This window comes from Mizuhopecten yessoensis, unplaced genomic scaffold (genome assembly GCF_002113885.1).
Source record: "Mizuhopecten yessoensis strain PY_sf001 unplaced genomic scaffold, ASM211388v2 scaffold5729, whole genome shotgun sequence".
Lineage (NCBI taxonomy): Eukaryota > Metazoa > Mollusca > Bivalvia > Pectinida > Pectinidae > Mizuhopecten > Mizuhopecten yessoensis.
This window is the reverse complement of record NW_018406194.1, coordinates 7,718-31,754: the sequence shown is the minus strand read 5'-3', so window position 1 is coordinate 31,754 and position 24,037 is coordinate 7,718. Positions and strand designations below refer to the sequence as shown.

General features: G+C 37.7%; 1 protein-coding gene across 1 annotated transcript; it reads left to right on the top strand.

The window, feature by feature from the left end:
- Positions 1-314: 314 nt before the first annotated feature.
- LOC110451015 (excitatory amino acid transporter 3-like) lies at positions 315-23,235 on the top strand. Its single transcript, XM_021498844.1, has 3 exons — positions 315-411; positions 22,281-22,793; positions 23,155-23,235. The coding sequence occupies exons 2-3, from the start codon at positions 22,339-22,341 to the stop codon at positions 23,213-23,215; spliced, it is 516 nt and encodes a 171-aa protein (XP_021354519.1). The 5' UTR covers positions 315-411; positions 22,281-22,338; the 3' UTR covers positions 23,216-23,235.
- The last annotated feature ends 802 nt before the right edge of the window (positions 23,236-24,037 follow it).

Genomic DNA, 24,037 nt, shown 5'->3' with positions numbered 1-24,037 from the left:
AAACTGAATATGGTTCAGATTCTTAGTCCAACATAGACTTATACTTAAAAGATTGTAGAAGTGAATATAACGCCGAAGTAGAATTTAAGTTTGCCAACATATTTTATTTGTTCTTTAGCCAATTAAGTCGTCGCTATAAATGTTTGGTTTGCTAAAGCCTACTTGATTCATTTTTGAGCTTTGTGACAGTTGTTAACTTAAACATTAGTGTCAGTCCTCAGTCAATAGAATCAGCAGCTTCCTATAGGGAATAACAAAAACGTCACGCATGATGTATCATGTATTTTACCAAGTCCATTGAATCTACTCACCCGTCACGTGACTCGAACTTTAAGTGTACATAGGTGGAAGTGAATAGATTTAACAGACTCTGCGGTGTGTAGGAGATCGACAGGATACGTAATATACAAGGTGAGTTTATCAACACGTCGCCCATTTGTACTGCTTACTTCCTATACCTATACAGGTCTTGTGAGGTTAAACACGGAGTATGGAGGTCCTACATCATAATTAGGACGGACCGTGAAACAGACAAACATATAACAAAAAGGCATTTTATACATTACTTATAATAATGTCAACACATACGCAAAAGATATTGAATCAGAATAGAGTCGTTTGGTGATATGATTACTGAGACATATTATATTTTACAAACACGATGCATATGTAATGTCTCTACCTTAACAGATTATACTTGACACATACGAAAATCCAAAATGATTCCACTCAAACGTTTGTGTTTGTGTTGGGACCCGGATGACGTTTTTGTCAAGTTGACGACTAATCTAGCCTAAAGAATAAATGACAAAATAGACAGGATTTTGCGTTTTGTTTCAGGCTTTTCCTCGACAAGGTTTCAGTTCTGTCACCTGTAGTTATGAGTGTATGAATCCTATCAACGAAACAATCAACACTACTTGGACGCATTAAGAGAACACGTCCTTGTCGTGAAACAAACAATACACGTTCGGAAGTATATATACATTTGTATTTTTCCATTATTTACAGGTTTTAATCATGAACTCCACATAAGTCTCTGTTTTCTATTTAACAACGGCAGAGCTTCGGCGAGAAAGCACTTGAAAAATTGACCGTAGCAATATCGCGATGTAGTACTTGCGTTCCCGTTGTGATACCGTTGTTTTACCTTTGTGCTACCGATGTACTTCCGGATACCACTTTTCTGTCACCTTAGTGTTACCGAAGCGCCGCCGATGTTATACCGAGGCATGATCAGTGCTACTTCGGGGTTATTCGGTAGTACTACGTGTACGATATCACATTGGTACCAGTACAGTACACAATGAGGCCACCGGAGAGCCGCCGATCCATTACGGGGCGCTACGTAGAAGCCATACCGGAGTACTAGTATTGCCGCTGTACTGCCGCTGTGTAGTCCCATTGCTTGCTTCGGCAGCGCAACAGCGGAACATTTTTGAGCATGTTCAACCATTTCTACCGTCGCCTGCCGTTGATAATTTTTTCGTCGATGTTCTAACGATGTCCTGACGATGTAATACCGTTCTTAGCCTTGTACCGATCTCCAAAATTCGCCAAATGTGTGCTCCGGTACAGCTCCGGCGACCCAAATCGGTTAGGTTTGATCGGCCCTTACGCTACAATGGTTTTAAGGTTGTTGACGCAGTCACCAAGGTGATTCAGGCGAAGTAACATTATAGCAGCTTTAAACACATAAACGTGTTAAAATAAATCCATGTCTATGATACGCCAGGTCTCGTGATCAAACGTAATCTAAATCTGTAATCATGCATCCGAATCCCACATTGTTATATTTTTCAAGCCGGATTCCTTAGAGCTAGACAGTAGATAAAGCATCGTAAATGTATGCTCACTTAATATTTTCTAACCATTTATTTTATAACAACACATAACGACATGTTCATTTTCAAATTCAGGTTCCTCACTCTTGTAGATTTGACTATCGTGGAACACTGTTATAGATATAATATTGTTTTGTTTATGGCTTCCTGTTAAATTATTGTCTACAACTACTTGTAAAATGATTGTATATAACTACTTGCAAGATGTCTGTGTGTGACTGCCTGTGAGATGATTGTGTGTGTCTACCTGTAAGATGATTGTGTATGTCTACCTGTAAGATAGTTATGTGTATCTACCTGTAAGATGATTATGTGTGTCTGCCTGTAAGATGGTTATGTGTGTCTACCTGTAAGATCATTCTGTATGTCTACCTTTAAGATGATTGTGTGTGTCTACCTGTGAGATGAGTGTGTGTGTCTGCCTGTAAGATGATTGTGTGTGTCTACCTGTAAGATGAGTATGTGTGTCTGCCTGTAAGATGGTCATGTGTGTCTACCTGTAAGATGATTGTGTATGTCTACCTGTAAGATGATTGTGTGTGTCTGCCTGTAAGATGATTATGTGTTTCTGCATGTAAGATGATTGTGTGTGTCTGCCTGTAAGATGATTGTGTGTGTCTGCCTGTAAAATGATTGTGTGTGTCTACCTGTAAGATCATTCTGTATGTCTACCTTTAAGATGATTGTGTGTGTCTACCTGTGAGATGAGTGTGTGTGTGTCTGCCTGTAAGATGAATGTGTGTGTCTACCTGTAAGATGATTGTGTGTGTCTGCCTGTAAGATTATTGTGTGTGTCTGCCTGTAAGATGATTTTGTGTGTCTACTTGTAAGATCATTGTGTATGTCAACCTGTAAGATGATTGTGTGTCTAACTCCCTTTGAGATGATTGTGTGTGTCTGCCTGTAAGATGATTGTGTGTATCTACCTGTAAGATGATTGTGTTTCTCTACCTGTAAAATGATTATGTGTGTCTACCTTAAGATGATTGTGTGTGTCTACCTGTGAGTTGAGTGTGTGTGTCTGCCTGTAAGATCATTCTGTATGTCTACCTTGAAGATGATTGTGTGTGTCTACCTGTAAGCTGATTGTGTGTGTCTACCTGTGAGATGAGTATGTGTGTCTGCCTGTAAGATGTTTGTGTGTGTCTACCTGTAAGCTGATTGTGTGTGTCTACCTGTTAGATAATTTTTTGTGACCACTTGTAAAAAGATTGTATGTGACTACTTCTAAGATGATTGTGTGTGTCTATGTCTACCTGTAAGATAGTTATGTGTATCTACCTGTAAGATGATTGTGTATGTTTGCCTGTAAGATGATTGTGTGTGGTGTGTCTGCCTGTAAGATGATTGTGTGTATCTACCTGTTAGATGATTGTGGCTAACTACCTGTAAGATGATTGTGTTTCTCTACCTGTAAAATGATTATGTGTGTCCACCTTAAGATGATTGTGTGTGTCTGCCTGTAAGATCATTCTGTATGTCTACCTTTAAGATGATTGTGTGTGTCTCCCTCTAAGATGATTGTGTGACTACCTGTAAAATGATTGTGTGTGACTAACTGTGAGATGATTGTGTCTGACTACCTGTAAGCTGATTGTGTGTGTCTACCTGTAAGCTGATTGTGTGTGTCTACCTGTTAGATAATTTTTTGTGACCACTTGTAAAAAGATTGTTCTACCTGTGAGATGAGTGTGTGTGTCTGCCTGTAAGATGTTTGTGTGTGTCTACCTGTAAGATCATTCTGAATGTCTACCTTGAAGATGATTGTGTGTGTCTACCTTTAAAATGATTGTGGGTGTCTGCCTGTAAGATGATTGTGTTTCTCTACCTGTAAAATGATTATGTGTGTCCACCTTAAGATGATTGTGTGTGTCTCCCTGTAAGATGATTGTGTTTCTCTACCTGTAAAATGATTATGTGTGTCCACCTTAAGATGATTGTGTGTGTCTCCCTCTAAGATGATTGTGTGACTACCTGTAAAATGATTGTGTTTCTCTACCTGTAAAATGATTATGTGTGTCCACCTTAAGATGATTGTGTGTGTCTGCCTTTAAGATGATTGTGTGTGTCTGCCTGTAAAATGATTGTGTGTGACTACCTGGGAGATGATTGTGTCTGACTACCTGTAAGATGTTTGTGTGTGTCTACCTGTAAGACAATTTAGTGTGAGTACATGTAAGGTGATGATGTGTGTCTACCTGTAAGATCATTCTGTATGTCTACCTTTAAGATGATTGTGTGTGTCTGCCTGTAAAATGATTGTGTGTGTCTACCTGTTAGATAATTTTTTGTGACCACTTGTAAAATGATTGTATGTGACTACTTCTAAGATGTGTGTCTACCTGTAAGATGGTTATGTGTGTCGACCTGTAAGATCATTCTGTATGTCTACCTTTAAGATGATTGTGTGTGTCTGCCTTTAAGATGATTGTGTGTGTCTGCCTTTAAGATGATTGTGTGTGTCTACCTGTAAGATGATTGTGTGCGACCACCTGTAAGATGATTATGTGTGACCCCGTGTAAGATGATTGTGTGTGACTACCTGTGAGATGATTGTGTCTGACTACCTGTAAGATGATTGTGTGTGTCTACCTGTAAGATGATTGTGTGTGTCTACCTGTTAGATAATTTTTTGTGACCACTTGTAAAATGATTGTATGTGACTACTTCTAAGATGATTGTGTGTGTCTACCTGTAAGATGAATGTGTGTGTCTACATGTAAGATGATTGTGTATGTCTGCCTGTAAGATGATTGTGTGTGACTACCTGTAATATGATTGTGTTTGACTACCTTTGGGATGATTATGTGTGACTACCTGTAAGATGATTGTGTCTACCTGTAAGATTATTGTGTTTCTCTACCTGTAAGATGATTATGTGTGTCTACCTGTAAAATGATCTTGTGTGTCTGCCTGTAAGATGATTATGTGTGTCTACCTGTAAGATGATTATGTGTGTCTAACTGTAAAATGATTGTGTGTGTGTATGTCTGCCTGTAAGATGATTGTGTGTGACTACCTGTAAGATGACTGTGTGTGACTACCTGTAAGATGATTATGTGTGACCCCGTGTAAGATGATTGTGTGTGACTACCTGTAAGATGTTTGTGTCTACCTGTAAGATTATTGTGTTTCTCTACCTGTAAGATGATTATGTGTGTCTACCTGTAAGTTGATTATGTGTGTCTAACTGTAAAATGATCTTGTGTGTCTGCCTGTAAGATGATTATGTGTGTGTATACCTGTAAGATGATTGTGTGTGTCTGCCTTTAAGATGATTGTGTGTGTCTGCCTGTAAGATGAGTGTGTATGACTACCTGTAAGATGATTAAGTGTGCGTACATGTAAGATGATTGTGTGTATCTGTCTGTAAAATGATTGTGTGTGTCTGCCTGTAATATGAGTGTGTGTGTCTACCTGTAAGATGATTGTGTGCGACCACCTGTAAGATGATTATGTGTGACCCCGTGTAAGATGATTGTGTGTGACTACCTGTAAAATAATTGTGTGTGTTTGCCTGTAAGATGATTGTGTTTGACTACCTGTAAGATGATTGTGTGTGACTACCTGTAAGATGTTTGTGTCTACCTGTAAGATTATTGTGTTTCTCTACCTGTAAGATGATTATGTGTGTCTACCTTAAGATGATTGTGTGTGTCTACCTGTAAAATGATTGTGTGTGACTACCTGTAAGATGTTTGTGTCTACCTGTAAGATGATTGTGTTTCTCTGCCTGTAAGATGATTATGTGTGTCTACCTGTAAAATGATTGGGTGTGTCTGCCTGTAAGATGAGTGTGTGTGTCTACCTGTAAGATGATTGTGAATGACTACCTGTAAGATGATTGTGTATATCTGCCTGTAAGATGATTGTGTGTGTCTGCCTTTAAGATGATTGTGTGTGTCTGCCTGTAAGATGAGTGTGTGTGACTACCTGTGAGATGATTAAGTGTGAGTACATGTAAGATGATTGTGTGAATCTGCCTGTAAGATGATTATGTGTGTCTATTGTAAGATAATTGTGTGTGTCTACCTGTAAAATGATTGTGTCTGTCTGTCTGTAAGATGATTATGTGTGTCTACCTTAAGATGATTGTGTGTGTCTACCTGTAAAATAATTGTGTGTGTTTGCCTGTAAGATGATTGTGTTTGACTACCTGTAAGATGATTGTGTGTGTCTGCCTGTAAGATGATTGTGTGTGACTACCTGTAAGATGATTGTCTACCTGTAAGATGATTGTGTGTGACTACCTGTAAGATGACTGTGTGTGACTACCTGTAAGATGATTATGTGTGACCCCGTGTAAGATGATTGTGTGTGACTACCTGTAAAATAATTGTGTGTGTTTGCCTGTAAGATGATTGTGTGTGTCTGCCTGTAAGATGAGTGTGTATGACTACCTGTAAGATGATTAAGTGTGCGTACATGTAAGATGATTGTGTGTATCTGGCTGTAAAATGATTGTGTGTGTCTGCCTGTAATATGAGTGTGTGTGTCTACCTGTAAGATGATTGTGTGTGTCTGCCTGTAAGATGATTGTGTGTGTCTGCCTGTAAGATGAGTGTGTATGACTACCTGTAAGATGATTAAGTGTGAGTACATGTAAGATGATTGTGTGTATCTGCCTGTAAGATGATTATGTGTGTCTACTGTAAGATGATTATGTGTGTCTACCTGTAAGATGATTATGTGTGTCTAACTGTAAAATGATTGTGTGTGTCTGCCTGTAAGATGATTATGTGTGTGTATACCTGTAAGATGATTGTGTGTGTCTGCCTGTAAGATGATTGTGTGTATCTGGCTGTTTACCTGTGTACGCTATTTACTTACGTTATTGTGAAGTGAACTGTTTACCTGTGTACGCTATTTACTTACGTTATGGTGAAGTGAACTGTTTACCTGTGTACTCTATTTACTTACGTTATGGTGAAGTAAACTCTTTACCTGTGTACGCTATTTACTTACGTTATGGTTAAGTTAACTGTTTACCTGTGTACGCTATTTACTTACGTTATGTTGAAGTGAACTGTTTACCTGTGTACGCTATTACTTACGTTATAGTGAAGTGAACTGTTTACTATTGTACTCTGTTTACTTACGTTATGGTGAAATGAACTGTTTACCTGTGTTCGCTATTTACTTACGTTATGGTGAAGTGGACTGTTTACCTGTGTACGCTATTTACTTACGTTATGGTGAAGTGGACTGTTTACCTGTGTACGCTATTTACTTACGTTATGGTGAAGTGAACTGTTTACCTGTGTACTCGTTACTTACGTTATGGTGAAGTGAACTGTTTACCTGTGTACGCTATTGCCTTTAGTTATGGTAAAGTAAACTGTTTTCCTGTGTACTCGTTACTTACGTTATGGTGAAGTGAACTGTTTACCTGTGTACGCTACTTTCTTACGTTATGGTGAAGTGAACTGTTTACCTGTGTCCTCGTCACTTACGTTATTGTGAAATGAACTGTTTACCTGTGTATGCTATTTACTTACGTTATGGTGAAGTGAACTGTTTTCCTGTGTACTCGTTACTTACGTTATGGTGAAGTGAACTGTTTACCTGTGTACGCTACTTTCTTACGTTATGGTGAAGTGAACTGTTTACCTGTGTCCTCGTCACTTACGTTATTGTGAAATGAACTGTTTACCTGTGTATGCTATTTACTTACGTTATGGTGAAGTGAACTGTTTACATGTGTACTCGTTACTTACGTTATGGTGAAGTGAACTGTTTACCTGTGTACTCGTTACTTACGTTATGGTGAAGTGAACTGTTTACCTGTATACGCTATTGACTTTAGTTATGGTGAAGTGTGTACGCTATTGACTTTAGTTATGGTGAAGTGAACTGTTTACCTGTGGTCGCTATTGACTTAAGTTATGGTTAAGTGAACTGTTTACCAGTGTACGCTATTGACTTTAGTTATGGTAAAGTGAACTGTTTACCTGTGTACGCTATTTACTTACGTTATTGTGAAGTGAACTGTTTACCTGTGTACGCTATTGACTTTAGTTATGGTGAAATGAACTGTTTACCTGTGTATGCTATTTACTTACGTTATGGTGAAATGGACTGTTTACCTGTGTACTCGTTACTTACGTTATGGTGAAGTGAACTGGTTACCTGTGTACGCTATTTACTTACGTTATTGTTAAGTGAACTGTTTACCTGTGTACGCTATTGACTTTAGTTATGGTGAAATGAACTGTTTACCTGTGTATGCTATTTACTTACGTTATGGTGAAGTGAACAGTTTACCTGTGTACGCTGTTTACTTACGTTATGGTGAAGTGAACTGTTTACCTGGGTACGCTGTTTACTTACGTTATGGTGAAGTGAACTGTTTACCTGTGTATGCTATTTACTTACGTTATGGTGAAGTGAACAGTTTACCTGTGTACGCTGTTTACTTACGTTATGGTGAAGTAAACTGTTTACCTGTGTACTCGTTATTTACGTTATGGTGAAGTGAACTCTTTACCTGTGTATGCTGATTTGGTTTCTCCTCTGCGGTCCAGCATTTATTAATGTCGTCTAATGACTCTTTGACTCTCTTATTTAAAAGGAAATACATACATCCGCAAGAAAGTACATATTGAATTAGCTTAGAGAGTCGGATCTAGATGAAATACGTATTCACTATATCTTTGTTGTCACACTTGTCAGTAGGGAGAATTATAACCTAGTACAAATACCACTATCAAGCATCTATGTAAAACGTATTGAACACTACACCAGTATTTCTCTGTAATTGGGGACACTCATCATAGTGAGTTCGTTCAATGTCAATCCTCACGTTTCTTGTGTACATAATGCAATTAAAGAGTCGTGGGTCACGTTCGTTCAACATCATGAGAAAGATAGGCAAAATATTAGGGAAACTACCACATAATTATGTAATCTGATAAGAAAAGCAGGATGCACCGCGTGTATTGCTTCACTGAACTGGACTCTTTTGCGCATTATGGACACTATTTAAAGAATCAACGATCGTTTACCCTGCTATAGCCGGAATTATTAATCCCAGGGAGCCGTAACTAATGTGAAGTGGAATGCATGCCAATTGAATAACACTCTGAAACTACAATGTCATGTTCTGCAATATTAACATGACTCCTTCCCCACAAAAACGATTCCTGTAGCCGTATGGACTCTGTTTTACAAACTCGTTCCATGAATCTGAATTGCGGGGGGAAACGAATAAATGATAATAAAAATAAATGAATCAAATATTGCTGACGAAAAAAAATCGTACCTCCTTACATGATTGCAGAAGTATGGATCTAAAGATCAGTCCCTGGCGATCTTGCCACGATAATAAAACAAGCAATAGCACTAATGTTTTCGTTGTCTCTTGCTTAACATGATGATTAATATAAGTGAAACAGTTGATACCCATAAACTGTTAGTATATTCATTAAAATCCCTACCTATGTCATGTCCACATTTTCCATGGTATATCATTGCCAAATGATAAAACGTTAAATCGAGTTGATCTACAAACCACAGGAAGGAATCACACTCATAATTCTCGATTTTGATATCATTATGTTCCTCCTTGTCGTAAGAAATTGAGACATACGTGTACCAGGGCAAGAGTGTTTGTCAACATCCATACTCACTTAAAGTTGTGGCTGAAGTTCGTTAACCCTAACCCTAACCCTAACCAGGGCAAGAGTGTTTGTCAACATCCATACTCACTTTTGAGCAAAAAACATATTACTCGTACCGTACATAAAATACATTTACAACATATATATATAGTGAGGTCATAGATAATTTAATCTTTTAATATAAAGAAATAAAAGGTCAATGATAACCGGCTGGTACGAATGTAGCGACGACGGCCTCCCGATAGGACTGAACGGTGTTATCCTTTATAAAAGACAAATGTACGTGACGATGCTGAATGGTCTAACACTGTGCCCACATAGAGAGACTAGTAGTTACACAGGCCATCGACCATAACAAGCTATCGACAGGGAAGTATATAAAGTGGAAACACAGCGCCCACATAGAGAGACTAGTAGTTACACAGGCCATTGACCATAACAAGCTATCGACAGGGAAGTATATAAAGTGGAAACACTGCGCCCACATAGAGAGACTAGTAGTTACACAGGCCATTGACCATAACAAGCTATCGACAGGGAAGTATATAAAGTGGAAACACTGCGCCCACATAGAGAGACTAGTAGTTACACAGGCCATTGACCATAACAAGCTATCGACAGGGAAGTATATAAAGTGGAAACACTGCGCCCACATAGAGAGACTAGTAGTTACACAGGCCATTGACCATAACAAGCTATCGACAGGGAAGTATATAAAGTGGAAACACTGCGCCCACATAGAGAGACTAGTAGTTACACAGGCCATTGACCATAACAAGCTATCGACAGGGAAGTATATAAAGTGGAAACACTGCGCCCACATAGAGAGACTAGTAGTTACACAGGCCATTGACCATAACAAGCTATCGACAGGGAAGTATATAAAGTGGAAACACTGCGCCCACATAGAGAGACTAGTAGTTACACAGGCCATTGACCATAACAAGCTATCGACAGGGAAGTATATAAAGTGGAAACACTGCGCCCACATAGAGAGACTAGTAGTTACACAGGCCATTGACCATAACAAGCTATCGACAGGGAAGTATATAAAGTGGAAACACTGCGCCCACATAGAGAGACTAGTAGTTACACAGGCCATTGACCATAACAAGCTATCGACAGGGAAGTATATAAAGTGGAAACACTGCGCCCACATAGAGAGACTAGTAGTTACACAGGCCATTGACCATAACAAGCTATCGACAGGGAAGTATATAAAGTGGAAACACTGCGCCCACATAGAGAGACTAGTAGTTACACAGGCCATTGACCATAACAAGCTATCGACAGGGAAGTATATAAAGTGGAAACACTGCGCCCACATAGAGAGACTAGTAGTTACACAGGCCATTGACCATAACAAGCTATCGACAGGGAAGTATATAAAGTGGAAACACTGCGCCCACATAGAGAGACTAGTAGTTACACAGGCCATTGACCATAACAAGCTATCGACAGGGAAGTATATAAAGTGGAAACACTGCGCCCACATAGAGAGACTAGTAGTTACACAGGCCATTGACCATAACAAGCTATCGACAGGGAAGTATATAAAGTGGAAACACTGCGCCCACATAGAGAGACTAGTAGTTACACAGGCCATTGACCATAACAAGCTATCGACAGGGAAGTATATAAAGTGGAAACACTGCGCCCACATAGAGAGACTAGTAGTTACACAGGCCATTGACCATAACAAGCTATCGACAGGGAAGTATATAAAGTGGAAACACTGCGCCCACATAGAGAGACTAGTAGTTACACAGGCCATTGACCATAACAAGCTATCGACAGGGAAGTATATAAAGTGGAAACACTGCGCCCACATAGAGAGACTAGTAGTTACACAGGCCATTGACCATAACAAGCTATCGACAGGGAAGTATATAAAGTGGAAACACTGCGCCCACATAGAGAGACTAGTAGTTACACAGGCCATTGACCATAACAAGCTATCGACAGGGAAGTATATAAAGTGGAAACACTGCGCCCACATAGAGAGACTAGTAGTTACACAGGCCATTGACCATAACAAGCTATCGACAGGGAAGTATATAAAGTGGAAACACTGCGCCCACATAGAGAGACTAGTAGTTACACAGGCCATTGACCATAACAAGCTATCGACAGGGAAGTATATAAAGTGGAAACACTGCGCCCACATAGAGAGACTAGTAGTTACACAGGCCATTGACCATAACAAGCTATCGACAGGGAAGTATATAAAGTGGAAACACTGCGCCCACATAGAGAGACTAGTAGTTACACAGGCCATTGACCATAACAAGCTATCGACAGGGAAGTATATAAAGTGGAAACACTGCGCCCACATAGAGAGACTAGTAGTTACACAGGCCATTGACCATAACAAGCTATCGACAGGGAAGTATATAAAGTGGAAACACTGCGCCCACATAGAGAGACTAGTAGTTACACAGGCCATTGACCATAACAAGCTATCGACAGGGAAGTATATAAAGTGGAAACACTGCGCCCACATAGAGAGACTAGTAGTTACACAGGCCATTGACCATAACAAGCTATCGACAGGGAAGTATATAAAGTGGAAACACTGCGCCCACATAGAGAGACTAGTAGTTACACAGGCCATTGACCATAACAAGCTATCGACAGGGAAGTATATAAAGTGGAAACACTGCGCCCACATAGAGAGACTAGTAGTTACACAGGCCATTGACCATAACAAGCTATCGACAGGGAAGTATATAAAGTGGAAACACTGCGCCCACATAGAGAGACTAGTAGTTACACAGGCCATTGACCATAACAAGCTATCGACAGGGAAGTATATAAAGTGGAAACACTGCGCCCACATAGAGAGACTAGTAGTTACACAGGCCATTGACCATAACAAGCTATCGACAGGGAAGTATATAAAGTGGAAACACTGCGCCCACATAGAGAGACTAGTAGTTACACAGGCCATTGACCATAACAAGCTATCGACAGGGAAGTATATAAAGTGGAAACACTGCGCCCACATAGAGAGACTAGTAGTTACACAGGCCATTGACCATAACAAGCTATCGACACACGGAAGTATATTAAGTAGGTACAACAAACAAAACACAGGGAAGTATATAAAGTAGGTACAAACAAAACAGAGATAGGTAAAATAGTTGTGGCCGAAAACTTGTATACAAGATAGTTTTGAAGAAAAAATTCATCAACTGACTCGGAAGTACGCTGTTCAGGTACATTTATATTTTCGGGTGTATTGTAAATATACAATCAATCTAACGGACTCGGTTATGCGATTTCCATGGGAAGTCATGTAGCCGTATAAATGAACTTTATTTTGTGTTGGCAGATTCGATTATTATTTAATATCAGTTTGTTCATGCATTATTACATTTAATAAAAAATTGTATTGCTTTCTTGTATTTTACATTGAAAAGTGGTGAATACTACGTTGAAACTTTTGTAAATATCAGTGTATAGGCAATGTTTACAAAATGCTTACGTTTATAACGTATGAAAGCAGGACGCAAGTGTGCAATAGTAATGGCGCCATCCATTATGTGTTACTGTGTCAGTTACGGTTATACGTGCACTGAACGACATTCGGCGGAGATTTAATAACGAAGGAATACACGCGAGGTTACTAGCTAGATAGGCTATGTCACAATCCGGTGTGTTTACCCGTATTGAGTCTAATCGTCGGACAAATCTTTTCAGAACCGGTTGGAAGTACTTTTGCAATGTAATATATACATGTATCGTTTTGTCTCCTAAATACAGAGCGAATACTTACCTTAGATATTTAAAAATTCGCATAAAAAGGAATACATAAAGAACAACAGTGCGTTGGTGCGGTGAGACACGACATATATACTTAAATATATACATTGCAGACATATTAGTATGCTAATCATGTAGTTTAGGTGGAGGGGTGGCGGAGAGGATAGCGCACATGCCTTTTACCAAGGCAGTCTGGGTTTGATTCAAATTCAAATTGGTTTATTGCGTTCAAATTGGCGCATAAGTTTATATGCATAATACAATTATTAACAATAACATAGCATACATAGGAGGATGAGGTAGCTATACCTTTACAACATATATCAACACATATATTTAATAGTGGAGGTGTTATATTCCAGGCACAGACTTATAAAATGAATATCTATTACATAAATATACATAATCGACGCGGGTGGCTACCCAGGGATTCCAAGTGGTTGGGTCAATTTCTACCGATTCCCGATCATACGTGAAAAAGTATTGAATACGCTGCCCCAACACATGAGTTTTTTTCAGGGTACTCCGGTTTCCTCCAACATTAACCCAGTACCTATCGGCTTTTTAAACTATAAATACATGACATCAATTAAACGTCAGACTCTGTCTTTACTCCGTATTTTACAAGTTTCAGTCTCTGCTAGAGGGCTATCACTCTGACAGATTTGCCGTAAACTTGTACTGGAGGTTTCTTTGGCACGGGTTAAATGTAATATACTACTTTAAGAATCATCGTGTTATTTCAGATCCTGACGTTGTGCTTTGATCCGTTGGGTGTGTGATATCATCGTAATACCGGTATATCGGAAGTATTGTGTTGCGATGATGTACTGCGTAACATAAATTACAGATCGTAAAATGCTTCCGAAACGAAACAATTCTTTATAGTGTCGATCTTATTTGTAGCTCGCCGAACATACTCAACTTCTATCACTTTGAAATGATTATATAAATATAGTAAGTAACATCCAAGTATAAGTACTTTTAGATTTCAACTAAAAACCCTGTCTTGAATAAAGTATTTATCTGTAAAACATTTTGTAAAATAACATATTGCTCGAAAATACAGGACCGTCGTTTGCGATCAGCATGGAATCAATTTTATTAGTCGTACTATTAAAGATATGTTAACAATGTGTAAAATATTAGAATAAAATGTGCATGCGTTTTATATTATCACTTAAAGTATTGAATATATGACCTACTATAGAAAGACTCTGTCACGCGCTTTAAAAAATACATTGAAACCTGTGTTACAGACGATGTTGTGTCTGATGTCATAGCAAAGCACTTGCTTGACCTAACAAATAGAACTGTCGAATCATGGAGACACACACCTGCTAATATGTGGACGAGGAATAAATAATGACTTTCAATCATTTGATACTGATGGTTCGAAAGATGGTCATAAATTAAAGATGACGTCGCGGCCACGATAGCGAAGGAGGTTACTAGTCTATGCCGAGTCAATATTCTCCACGGAACCCCATGCTATCTATCTCATCATTGAACACAGAAAATCAACTGATTTATCTATTCTCATTCTCTATTTGTTATATGAAGCTTTCATTTAAAGAATATCTCAATTCGAAAAATCTTAACATTATTGCATAATATTACCTCAAAATGGCATAACAGGTATCTCGGATATCTGGAACTACCAGGTAATAAAAAGGCAGATCGTGCCACAAAAGAGGTTCTATCGCTACCATATGTTGCATTTAAACTGCATTTTACTGATTTCAAACCACTTACAACAAATTCATAAAATCAAAGTGGCAAAATAATTGGAATCAACGCGTATACAACAAATTACACTCTATTAAATCTGAAATCGGTAAATGCCATCCTAGCTACAGAGAGGCGGAAAGCCAGATGTATCATCAGATTTTCCAAATCGTGCTTTCCGAGTTTTCCGTGTTCGTTTTTTTTATTATAAATTCGTGTTTGCCGGGTATGAAGTACTCCAGATCTGTTGATACACTATTGTGACCTTTCGGTACGTACTTCCTGATAAGGCGATATGCCCATACGGTTGTATAGTAACACCTCTGTTTTTACTTAAAAACAACTTATCCAACCCTATCTTATGCGTAAAATACGATGTTCTTGAATGATAAATTACCCCTAGACTTGGACAAGTCCCATTTTTTAGAAGTTTCATGTGTGCGGTTCGTTATACGATGTTTGATGACGTTGCTGTAATACTAGTATCATATCGATTAAGGATGGAACTATCCGTATTAACTTTTTCAAGTGTTAATATTCAATATGCGTTTGTCTGTCATAAACGAAATATGAGGAACGACATTTGTTCCCTCCTTAAAATAACCCCAGAATATATTACGGCATCTGGTGCTTTCACAACCCGCTCCTTTATGCGTAGATTGGTATTTTGGTTTATATACAGTATAGAACCAATACTGTCATTTTTCCTACAGCTTCCAGAATTATCATATAGCATAGCTTGAGATCATCATTTTCATACAAAACTGATATTGTCTGTTATTCCAAAATATAACTAACGGATTATGATACAATTTGTGTTCAAATAAATACCAATAACTTCAACTTAGCTAAGACATAGCTTTTTTCTAAACATTTTCTTCGGGTTGGTAAGTATGGATTGTGAAAAGATTCATGTAGCACAACCAAAAAGTGTGTATTTGTGACGTTTCGATGACTAGTACGGTAGGTACTCTGTCACCTTCGTCAGACAAGCGTATGTACACAAAGGTGTAAAATACATACGAGTTGTCTACAAATCGATGTCGATTCGGCTACGCTGTAAGCGTATGTACAATGAGTTGTTATTTATGTACCGAAATGACTCGATCAGCTGCGCTTTGTTTAATACTTCGTCATTGATGTGCGAGAGTCTATCAGTCCCTCATCTCGATTCAGAACTGACCCACTGCGGCGTATCCAGATGGCTTCCCTTACCTGTCGCTTGAACAGATTGATCTCTCTGTCCAATACTTTGGAGTTATCAAAATCAATCACATGATTTTTCTGTGTGGCATGGTTTGTGATTGCCGATTTATTGATTTGGGACTCCGACTAATTCCTTTCTGAGCGGGTGAATTTCTTTCCCTCTTGGGTTTCCGTATCTTTCCGGTGTTGATCAAGGCGAACCCCAAATCGCCTTCCAGTCTCTCAAATTTACGATGCGTGGTAGTTTTTGCTTCCGATTTTGTATACGCATTCTGCGACGTTTTCTTTAGGTGTTTTATCCTTAGGGTGTACTAGGATATTACGAAGCGTCTTGTGGGGCTTCATGGTTGTTTCAATGCCATGACAACGATATGTCCTCTGGATGGTTTCGGATATACCTTTTCATATGGGATGACCACCTGACCTTTGGTTTTATTCTTATCCTTGATTGGCTTTTCCTTGTTCTTCCCCTTATTTTGACACTGGTTTTGTACCCGTTTTAGGGCCCATTCCGGATATGTATATTATGCTCTCATTGCCCAAGAGATGTGATTCTACCCTTGTGTTTTGTCCTGTTGTTCTGTGACTATTGTATCACATCTGCTGACGATGTGCGTATGACGCCTAACTTCTGGTGTCATGGATGGTGAGATTTTTAAGTCCAGGTATTGGTTCGTATGGGACTTGTTTCTATAGACCAATACCTTCACGGTTCCGTCTTCCTTCTTTACCAGTAGAGAGTCTAGGAAGGGCATTGTGCCGTTGGTTTCTTCCTCAATGTAAGTTTAATCCTTCTGTAACCTCTTCCTGGTTATCTCAAGTATGTCGTCAACATATCGTTTCCATAATCTAGGTTTGCATTCTGTGGGGGCAGTGGATATTGCTTCTTGCTCCAAATGTTCCATGAACAAATTGGCCACATTTGGAGACACTGGACTACCCATAGCAATGCCGAAGCGTTGCTGATAGCTGCTGTCTCGGTAAATAAAAAATGTTGTTGTCAGCACAATACCAGCAAATCCATGATGTCCTGAATCTGGAGGATTGTGTTCTTACGCCAGGATCTGTCTAAGTCAAAGAGTTTCCGAATGATTATAAGTGCATCGCCAATGGGTGTATTCGTAAAGAGAAACAACATCATGTGAAATGAAGGTGACAGAGTACACACGTACTCACATATAAAAACTGTTTGGTTGTGCTACAGGAACCTTTAACAATTAAGACATGAAATAATATGGATTTGAAAAAAAACTTGAATTCGACGACAAATTAAACAAATTCAAGATGCAATTACAGACAGAATACACTTTTCTCCATTTGGAGACTCGCATGGTACGTACATTATGATCTTGGTACAAACATCATGATTATGGTACGAACATTTCATTTGCAAATTTCAAATGAGGTGCGAACATCTCAAATCTTAGTTTCGTACATCATGTGGTGAAAGACGTTAAGTTTAGATATGTTGTTTACATACAAAAAGAGTGGTGTTTAAATACGAATGAATCCTTTTAAATATGTTCTTTGTTCATATCTTGCCCACATTTCCGATTATGAGTTCGTATTACGCTTTTCACTACCCTATGGTATGTTTAAGTTCCTACTCACTCACATATATCTACTTTGCTGTTAATGGACAAAAGACTAGTTAGGTAAACAACTTTCGACAATGTAATTGTATAACCATGTTCCCTTGTCAACCTGATATCCTATTCATTAAATTGAATGAAGAAATGTACGGCACATAACCTGTAAACAGATCAGCACGTCCTACTTTTCTACCTACATGTACTTGATCTTACCTTAGTCGTGTCTCCCCGTCAAATACACTATAAAGAAACGAGACACTTGTCTGAAAAACTTGATTTAAAGTCGCATACCTGTCTTGAGAGCTATTATTGCGACAAACATATGTACAATAACAAAAACACATTACATTACAAGTAAAGGGAGATAATCACATATATTAATAAAACGCAGTACTAATTATCACAGAAGAAGTAAGTAGCATATACCAGGTTTCTAAGTAATTGGGAGTCCCCTACCTACAAAGGCCCCCGGGATATGACACTTTTTTGAAACAATAAATATATAAAAATAGTGTTAATATGAAAAGCAATAATTGTGATCACAGATAAGTAGTATTCAGAATAAGTTAATAAAAGACATAGATAATAGTGAATGAATACTTGTATATCACACAATAGTTACTTAGAGCTTAGGATTAAACACTATGAAGTGGAATATACTTACAATGCTAATATAGCATAGAATAAAAATTCACAGAATATACACTAATAAATTGATAAACAATGATACCGACATCAATTAACACAATTTGTCAAGTTCTGTATAATTTATATTTTAGAATGTATGGAATTAAAATACGGATAAGATGCTGCAAAAATATAGAATAGAATTAATACATATTAGAAATGAAATAAAACAACAATAGTATATACAATCCAAAACATCACGTGGCAGAGGTAGCCAGGGCAAAGTATGAAGTATCACTTTTACAGATATTGCAAAGGCAGATGGGGCTACCCCAGGAATGGAACAGCCTCCGGCATTCTTTGAAGTTTTCAACTTTTCGTAAGTCATTTTGGAGGCTGTTCCACACTCGGGCGGCCTCAAAAGCAAACGAGTTATTTCCATACTTCACAGTGTTGACCCTGGGCACCTCTGCAGTATTTTCTTTCCTAAAGTCATAATTAGACATCTTAATATTTATAAGGTTATGAATATATTCAGGAGACATTTTGTTTATAATTTTAAAAACCTCACCACCCATATCCTTCAGACTAGTGTCTGAAGGATGAGTTGTGATCATTATGTATAAACTTTAAAGCTCTTTCCTGTATCTGTTCATGGAACAAGAGTGCCAGATTAAAGGACAATAGTTAAAATTTAAAACAATAAAAGAATTATAAATTGCAAGTCTACCTTGTTTGGTTAAAAAAACTACCAATTCGCTTTAAAATGGATAATTGCCTTGAGACTTTCCTTCGAGTTTCAGAGATATGAGCTTCAAAGTTTAATACAGGTTTTTTTTCTTTTTCTTCTATTTTGATATTGTTTTTGACCTATTTTTAAACCGTAAATGTTATCTAGATCGAACTTTAAACATCATCCAAAAATATGTGCACTGCCTAAGACCACCATCACCATCAACCAAACATTAAAGGTCACACACGTGTCAAATTTCCAGCAAAACCGTGTCCGGGTGATAGGTTTTCGACAATTGAATATATTTTGACGAAACCTTCAATACACCTGTATGAACCGAACACCACATTCACATCAAAAGTAAAACAAGCGAACATGCTGATAAGGGGACACATACGTTTTTCTGTCTCTATGTATTAGCTTAATGTTCACCTGGTCCAAAATGTATATTAAAAGCCATATGCTAAAACACATTCTGAAGGCTAGTAAGGATGTTATATGAATGAGACCATAAAAGCACACACTTCTGTTTTAAAATCTAAATTATTAAATAATAAATAATCTACCACACATAAACGGATTTATTTAGCATTAAGCTAACGAAGTAAGTTCTACAGTGGATCAACAAACTGTACTTTGAATCGGGTTTCTGAAGAAGTATGATATACACCATTTGTATTCATTGTCGTCGTTAACGAGTATAACTACTTATGTCGATTGACTGGGCGTCAATGCGGGTTCAGCTAAATATATGAAAGCAATTTGTGAATCTTAACGACCCTTATCATTTTTATTAATGTTTTTTTTGCTTGTCCCGAGGCTACATCAGACCGATTTTAAAGGCAGATAAAGGCTCTCTTTTTAAATATAGTTTGTTCACTTGCTTTATTGTCACGAATAAAATATACAGGCTGAACACACGGAAAATGTCATTTTTTTTCAACGTAAATCAAAACTTTGTATTGTGTTAATATAAGGTAACATATACTCATTCACATTGCGTTTTCCATTTCAGGTCATCCGGAAAAATGATTTAATGATTCCATTTAATGTAAACAAGCATCAGCTGTCAAATTGGTTTGTCGTTTTAAAAATATAAACAGCTGATGTTTTCTACTCAATATTTAGAAATGCCAATAATCTCTATCTATCAATGACTCGGTCAGATCTATTTATCTTACACCTATCGTACTTCTTCTGGTAACACTTAAGATAGCGTCTGAAGGGTGAGACGGACGACAACAAAAATAGCATGACGATGACTAATAATGAATATGCCGTTTCAGAAATACATATTTTATTACACGATTTCAATACATATGCCAATAATTTCATGTGTGACCGCAATAAAACACCAGTAAGTAACCTCGCCGTATGTCTGACTACTGGTGTCTGTGTTTACTCTGTTTAATGCTACTCCGGCATTATACAGGTATAACTATAAAATCTGTGTAATCATTCTTAAACACAGTAACTGCTAAAAGTCAAGACAAATATTGTATTTGCTTCATATTGTTGTGCAGGAGTAGAATGTTTCTGACATACAGTATTCTCTTAATGTAAAATTCCAGCACAATTTACATTAATATGGTAGTGTTTGTGTTTAAATTATCCTGATTACAAAATCGATATAACTGTAAATATTATTACAGTATTCTATCTTTGTGTTTAATGGGCAAAGCAGCGTATGCAGGGAGCTTATGTTAAGTAAACATACATTAGACAAAAATGATTTTTTTTTGCATACATGTTGTTTTTACGTCTCTGTTGTCGTCGGTTTAAATACTTAAATCGTCATTTTGTTTGGAATTGAAAAATTATAAACAAACGAAATGAATAGCAACCATAAAATGCCTAGGTGTCAAAAATACCGTAATTAGACCTCAAAATCAATAAATGTAATAGCAAAACATTAACAAAATAGGAGAGATTTACCATAGTGTTCCAGAAGGATATGCCTCATTGACAGTACGCACGTTAAAATGTTTGTCAAATACAAGAAATGTTTAAAGACAGAACTGTGGAAGTGACACGGAGACAAGGCAGACTAAATGAGCCTAATGAAAGGTTTCAACAATGATATTTCATATCTTTCGACAGAGACCACGATGGTACCCATTAACATTACTAAACAAATAGTTATCAGCCTGTGTTGTCCGTCAACAGCTCATGTGAAAGTGCTTGGTGGGAAACGACGATTTGTGCGTCAAGTGACGTTTTGTTATGTCTATATTTTTATTGCAGCCACACATTGTACGTTTGTATACTCATACATACATATTAAAATATTGCGATTTTGATCCGAAAGACACCATTCGATATGTGTTTTAATTTACAAAATGTATGTACATACCCTATCTTCAGCTGTATGTGAGTGTTAACTCATCGCCCACTTCTATCGTCTCGTAGACTCCTCTTAAATGAGGCAAACTAAGACAGTTGTAAAACACACAAATTTGAGCCACCTATAAATGACCATTGAAATCATTGCTGGTCACCTGCTAATCTTATTATTGATATCTGGCTATATTTAATACTTGTCCTATGTATTGTCTGGATATAAGCATGAGTGGTAGTTCGTGTGTGCGTAGTTGTTACTTACACAAGACATGTAGTTTATTGCCATTGATTTCTATAATTGTTATTACACATGGGTGGTAGTTACTCGCCTGTTTGAAGCAAGCAATTTGCATTTCATTGGTTGCCTGTCATCTGTACGTTTTACGTTTTCTTTATATTTGAGTGGTTGCCTGTCACCTGTACGTGTTGTGTTTTCTTTTCTCTTTTTTAGTGGTTGCTGGTCACCTGTACGAGTAGCGTTTTCTTTATATTTGAATGGTTGCTGGTCGACTGATTTCAGCTATTATAAAGTGTCGATTGGTATTTGGTATGTGTAGTTGTTATCGATTAGAAGCTGTTGGTCTTTGTGTATATTATTGTTCACATTTACATTTGATCAGTAATTGCACGTCTCTTTGTCCTTAGTTTTATAAAATACATTCTCATAATTATACTTTAAATTTCCAAAATGTAACGAAGTTTGTGGTTGTTCTGTTCCTCAGCTTGAATATGTCTTTGTCAATGCTACGTAAACATTGGATGTAAAATTATCTGCAGACCATATCTACCTGACACCTCTATATTTTACACTATTATATAATTACAGGTGTGCTGAAACACAGTTCATTGTAACCAACAAGGACGATACTGGGTACAACTCTATCATGGCCGGAGACGAATCAGAAGGGGGGAAACGCTCGTTTGCAAAGAGTGCGAAAAAAGTCCTGCGTAACAACTTGCTCATCATCCTAATGATACTAGCTGTAGCCATCGGGGTTGGACTAGGACTGGGACTAAGGGACGTATGGAAGCCATACGATAAAAGAAAAATATTTTTCTTGAAATTTCCCGGAGACTTGTTGTTGAACATGTTAAAAATGCTCATATTGCCGCTGATCGTTTCTAGCTTGATATCTTCGCTGGCATCACTAGACTCGCGGGCTTCAGGCAAGATGGGACTGCGGTCAGTCGTATATTACCTTTCAACCACATTTGTCGCCGTCATTCTCGGAATAATCCTTGTTTTAGCTATCGAGCCAGGGAAAAAGGGCAGTAAAATAGACAAGAGCGGATCCGCCAAGAAAGCCGATGCCATGGAGTCGCTTATGGATCTTATCAGGTAGATATGGTCATGCGGCTTAATCTGGTATATGTAGCAAGCTTATGATCTGAAAGTAAGAAGCATTCACTTTGAGAAACACATGCAGGAAGGTTATCTAGAATGGTAAAGATATTTTCAAATGTCCCTAGCGCTTTCGTTTATGTTTCTTTTTCATTGTTTCCCTTTTATTGTGTTTCACTGGTAAGAATATGTAAAGGGCATATGGAAATTCAGGATTATGGAACTCTACGGTTAACCCAACTTAAATGAGTTCTAAAATGAATTACCAGGGTTTTTAAAAGAATCTTGCATGCTCTAATCAAGAGATTGTAACTTGAATTTAAAGTTTGTCTCGTGAAGACTTTATTTTATTTTACAGAAATTGCTTTCCAAACAATTTGGTAACGGCGTGCTTCCGAAAGGTTTGTATTAGAGATTAGCTTTTCAAAATAACTAAAGCATATTGAGAATGGTGAGATGCAATTTAAAAATATATAAAAATATTTAATGATATTTATTAATGCACAAATGAACAATAGCTTATTCACCAAAGTAAATTGTCAACGTGATTTTTAATAATATGTTAGCATATGCATGCTCCACTTCCTATTTCAAAATTATAACCCTGTTGAATAGGTTCACCTATTGCAATTGACGTATTGCAATTACGATATTATTAGTTTGTTTTTCAAGCTTTGGTTCAACGTGATTGCAGTAACTAAAACTAATTGTCATACATTGAACAAGGACATCACCAAGGTGTGCTATCATTTGTGGATCTGTCTATCACCAAGGAGTACCGTCATTTGAGGATCTATCACCAAGGAGTACCGTCATTTGAGGATCTGTCTATAACCAAGGAGTACCATCATTTGTGGATCTGTCTATCACCAAGGAGTACCGTCATTTGTGGATCTGTCTATCACCAAGTAGTACCGTCATTTGTGGATCTGTCTATCACCAAGGAGTACCATCATTTGTGGATATTTCTATCACCATGGAGTACCGTCATTTGGGGATCTGTTTATCACTAAGGAGTACCGTCATTTGAGGATCTGTCTATCACCAAAGAGTACCATCATTTGTGGATATGTCTATCACCAAGTAGTACCATCATTTAAATATCTGTTTACACCCAAGGAGTACCATCATTTGAGGATCTGTATATCACCAAGGAGTACAAGCTGTTGAGGATCTGTCTATCACCAAGAAGTACCATTATTTGTGGATCTGCCTATCACCAAGTAGTACCGTCATTTGAG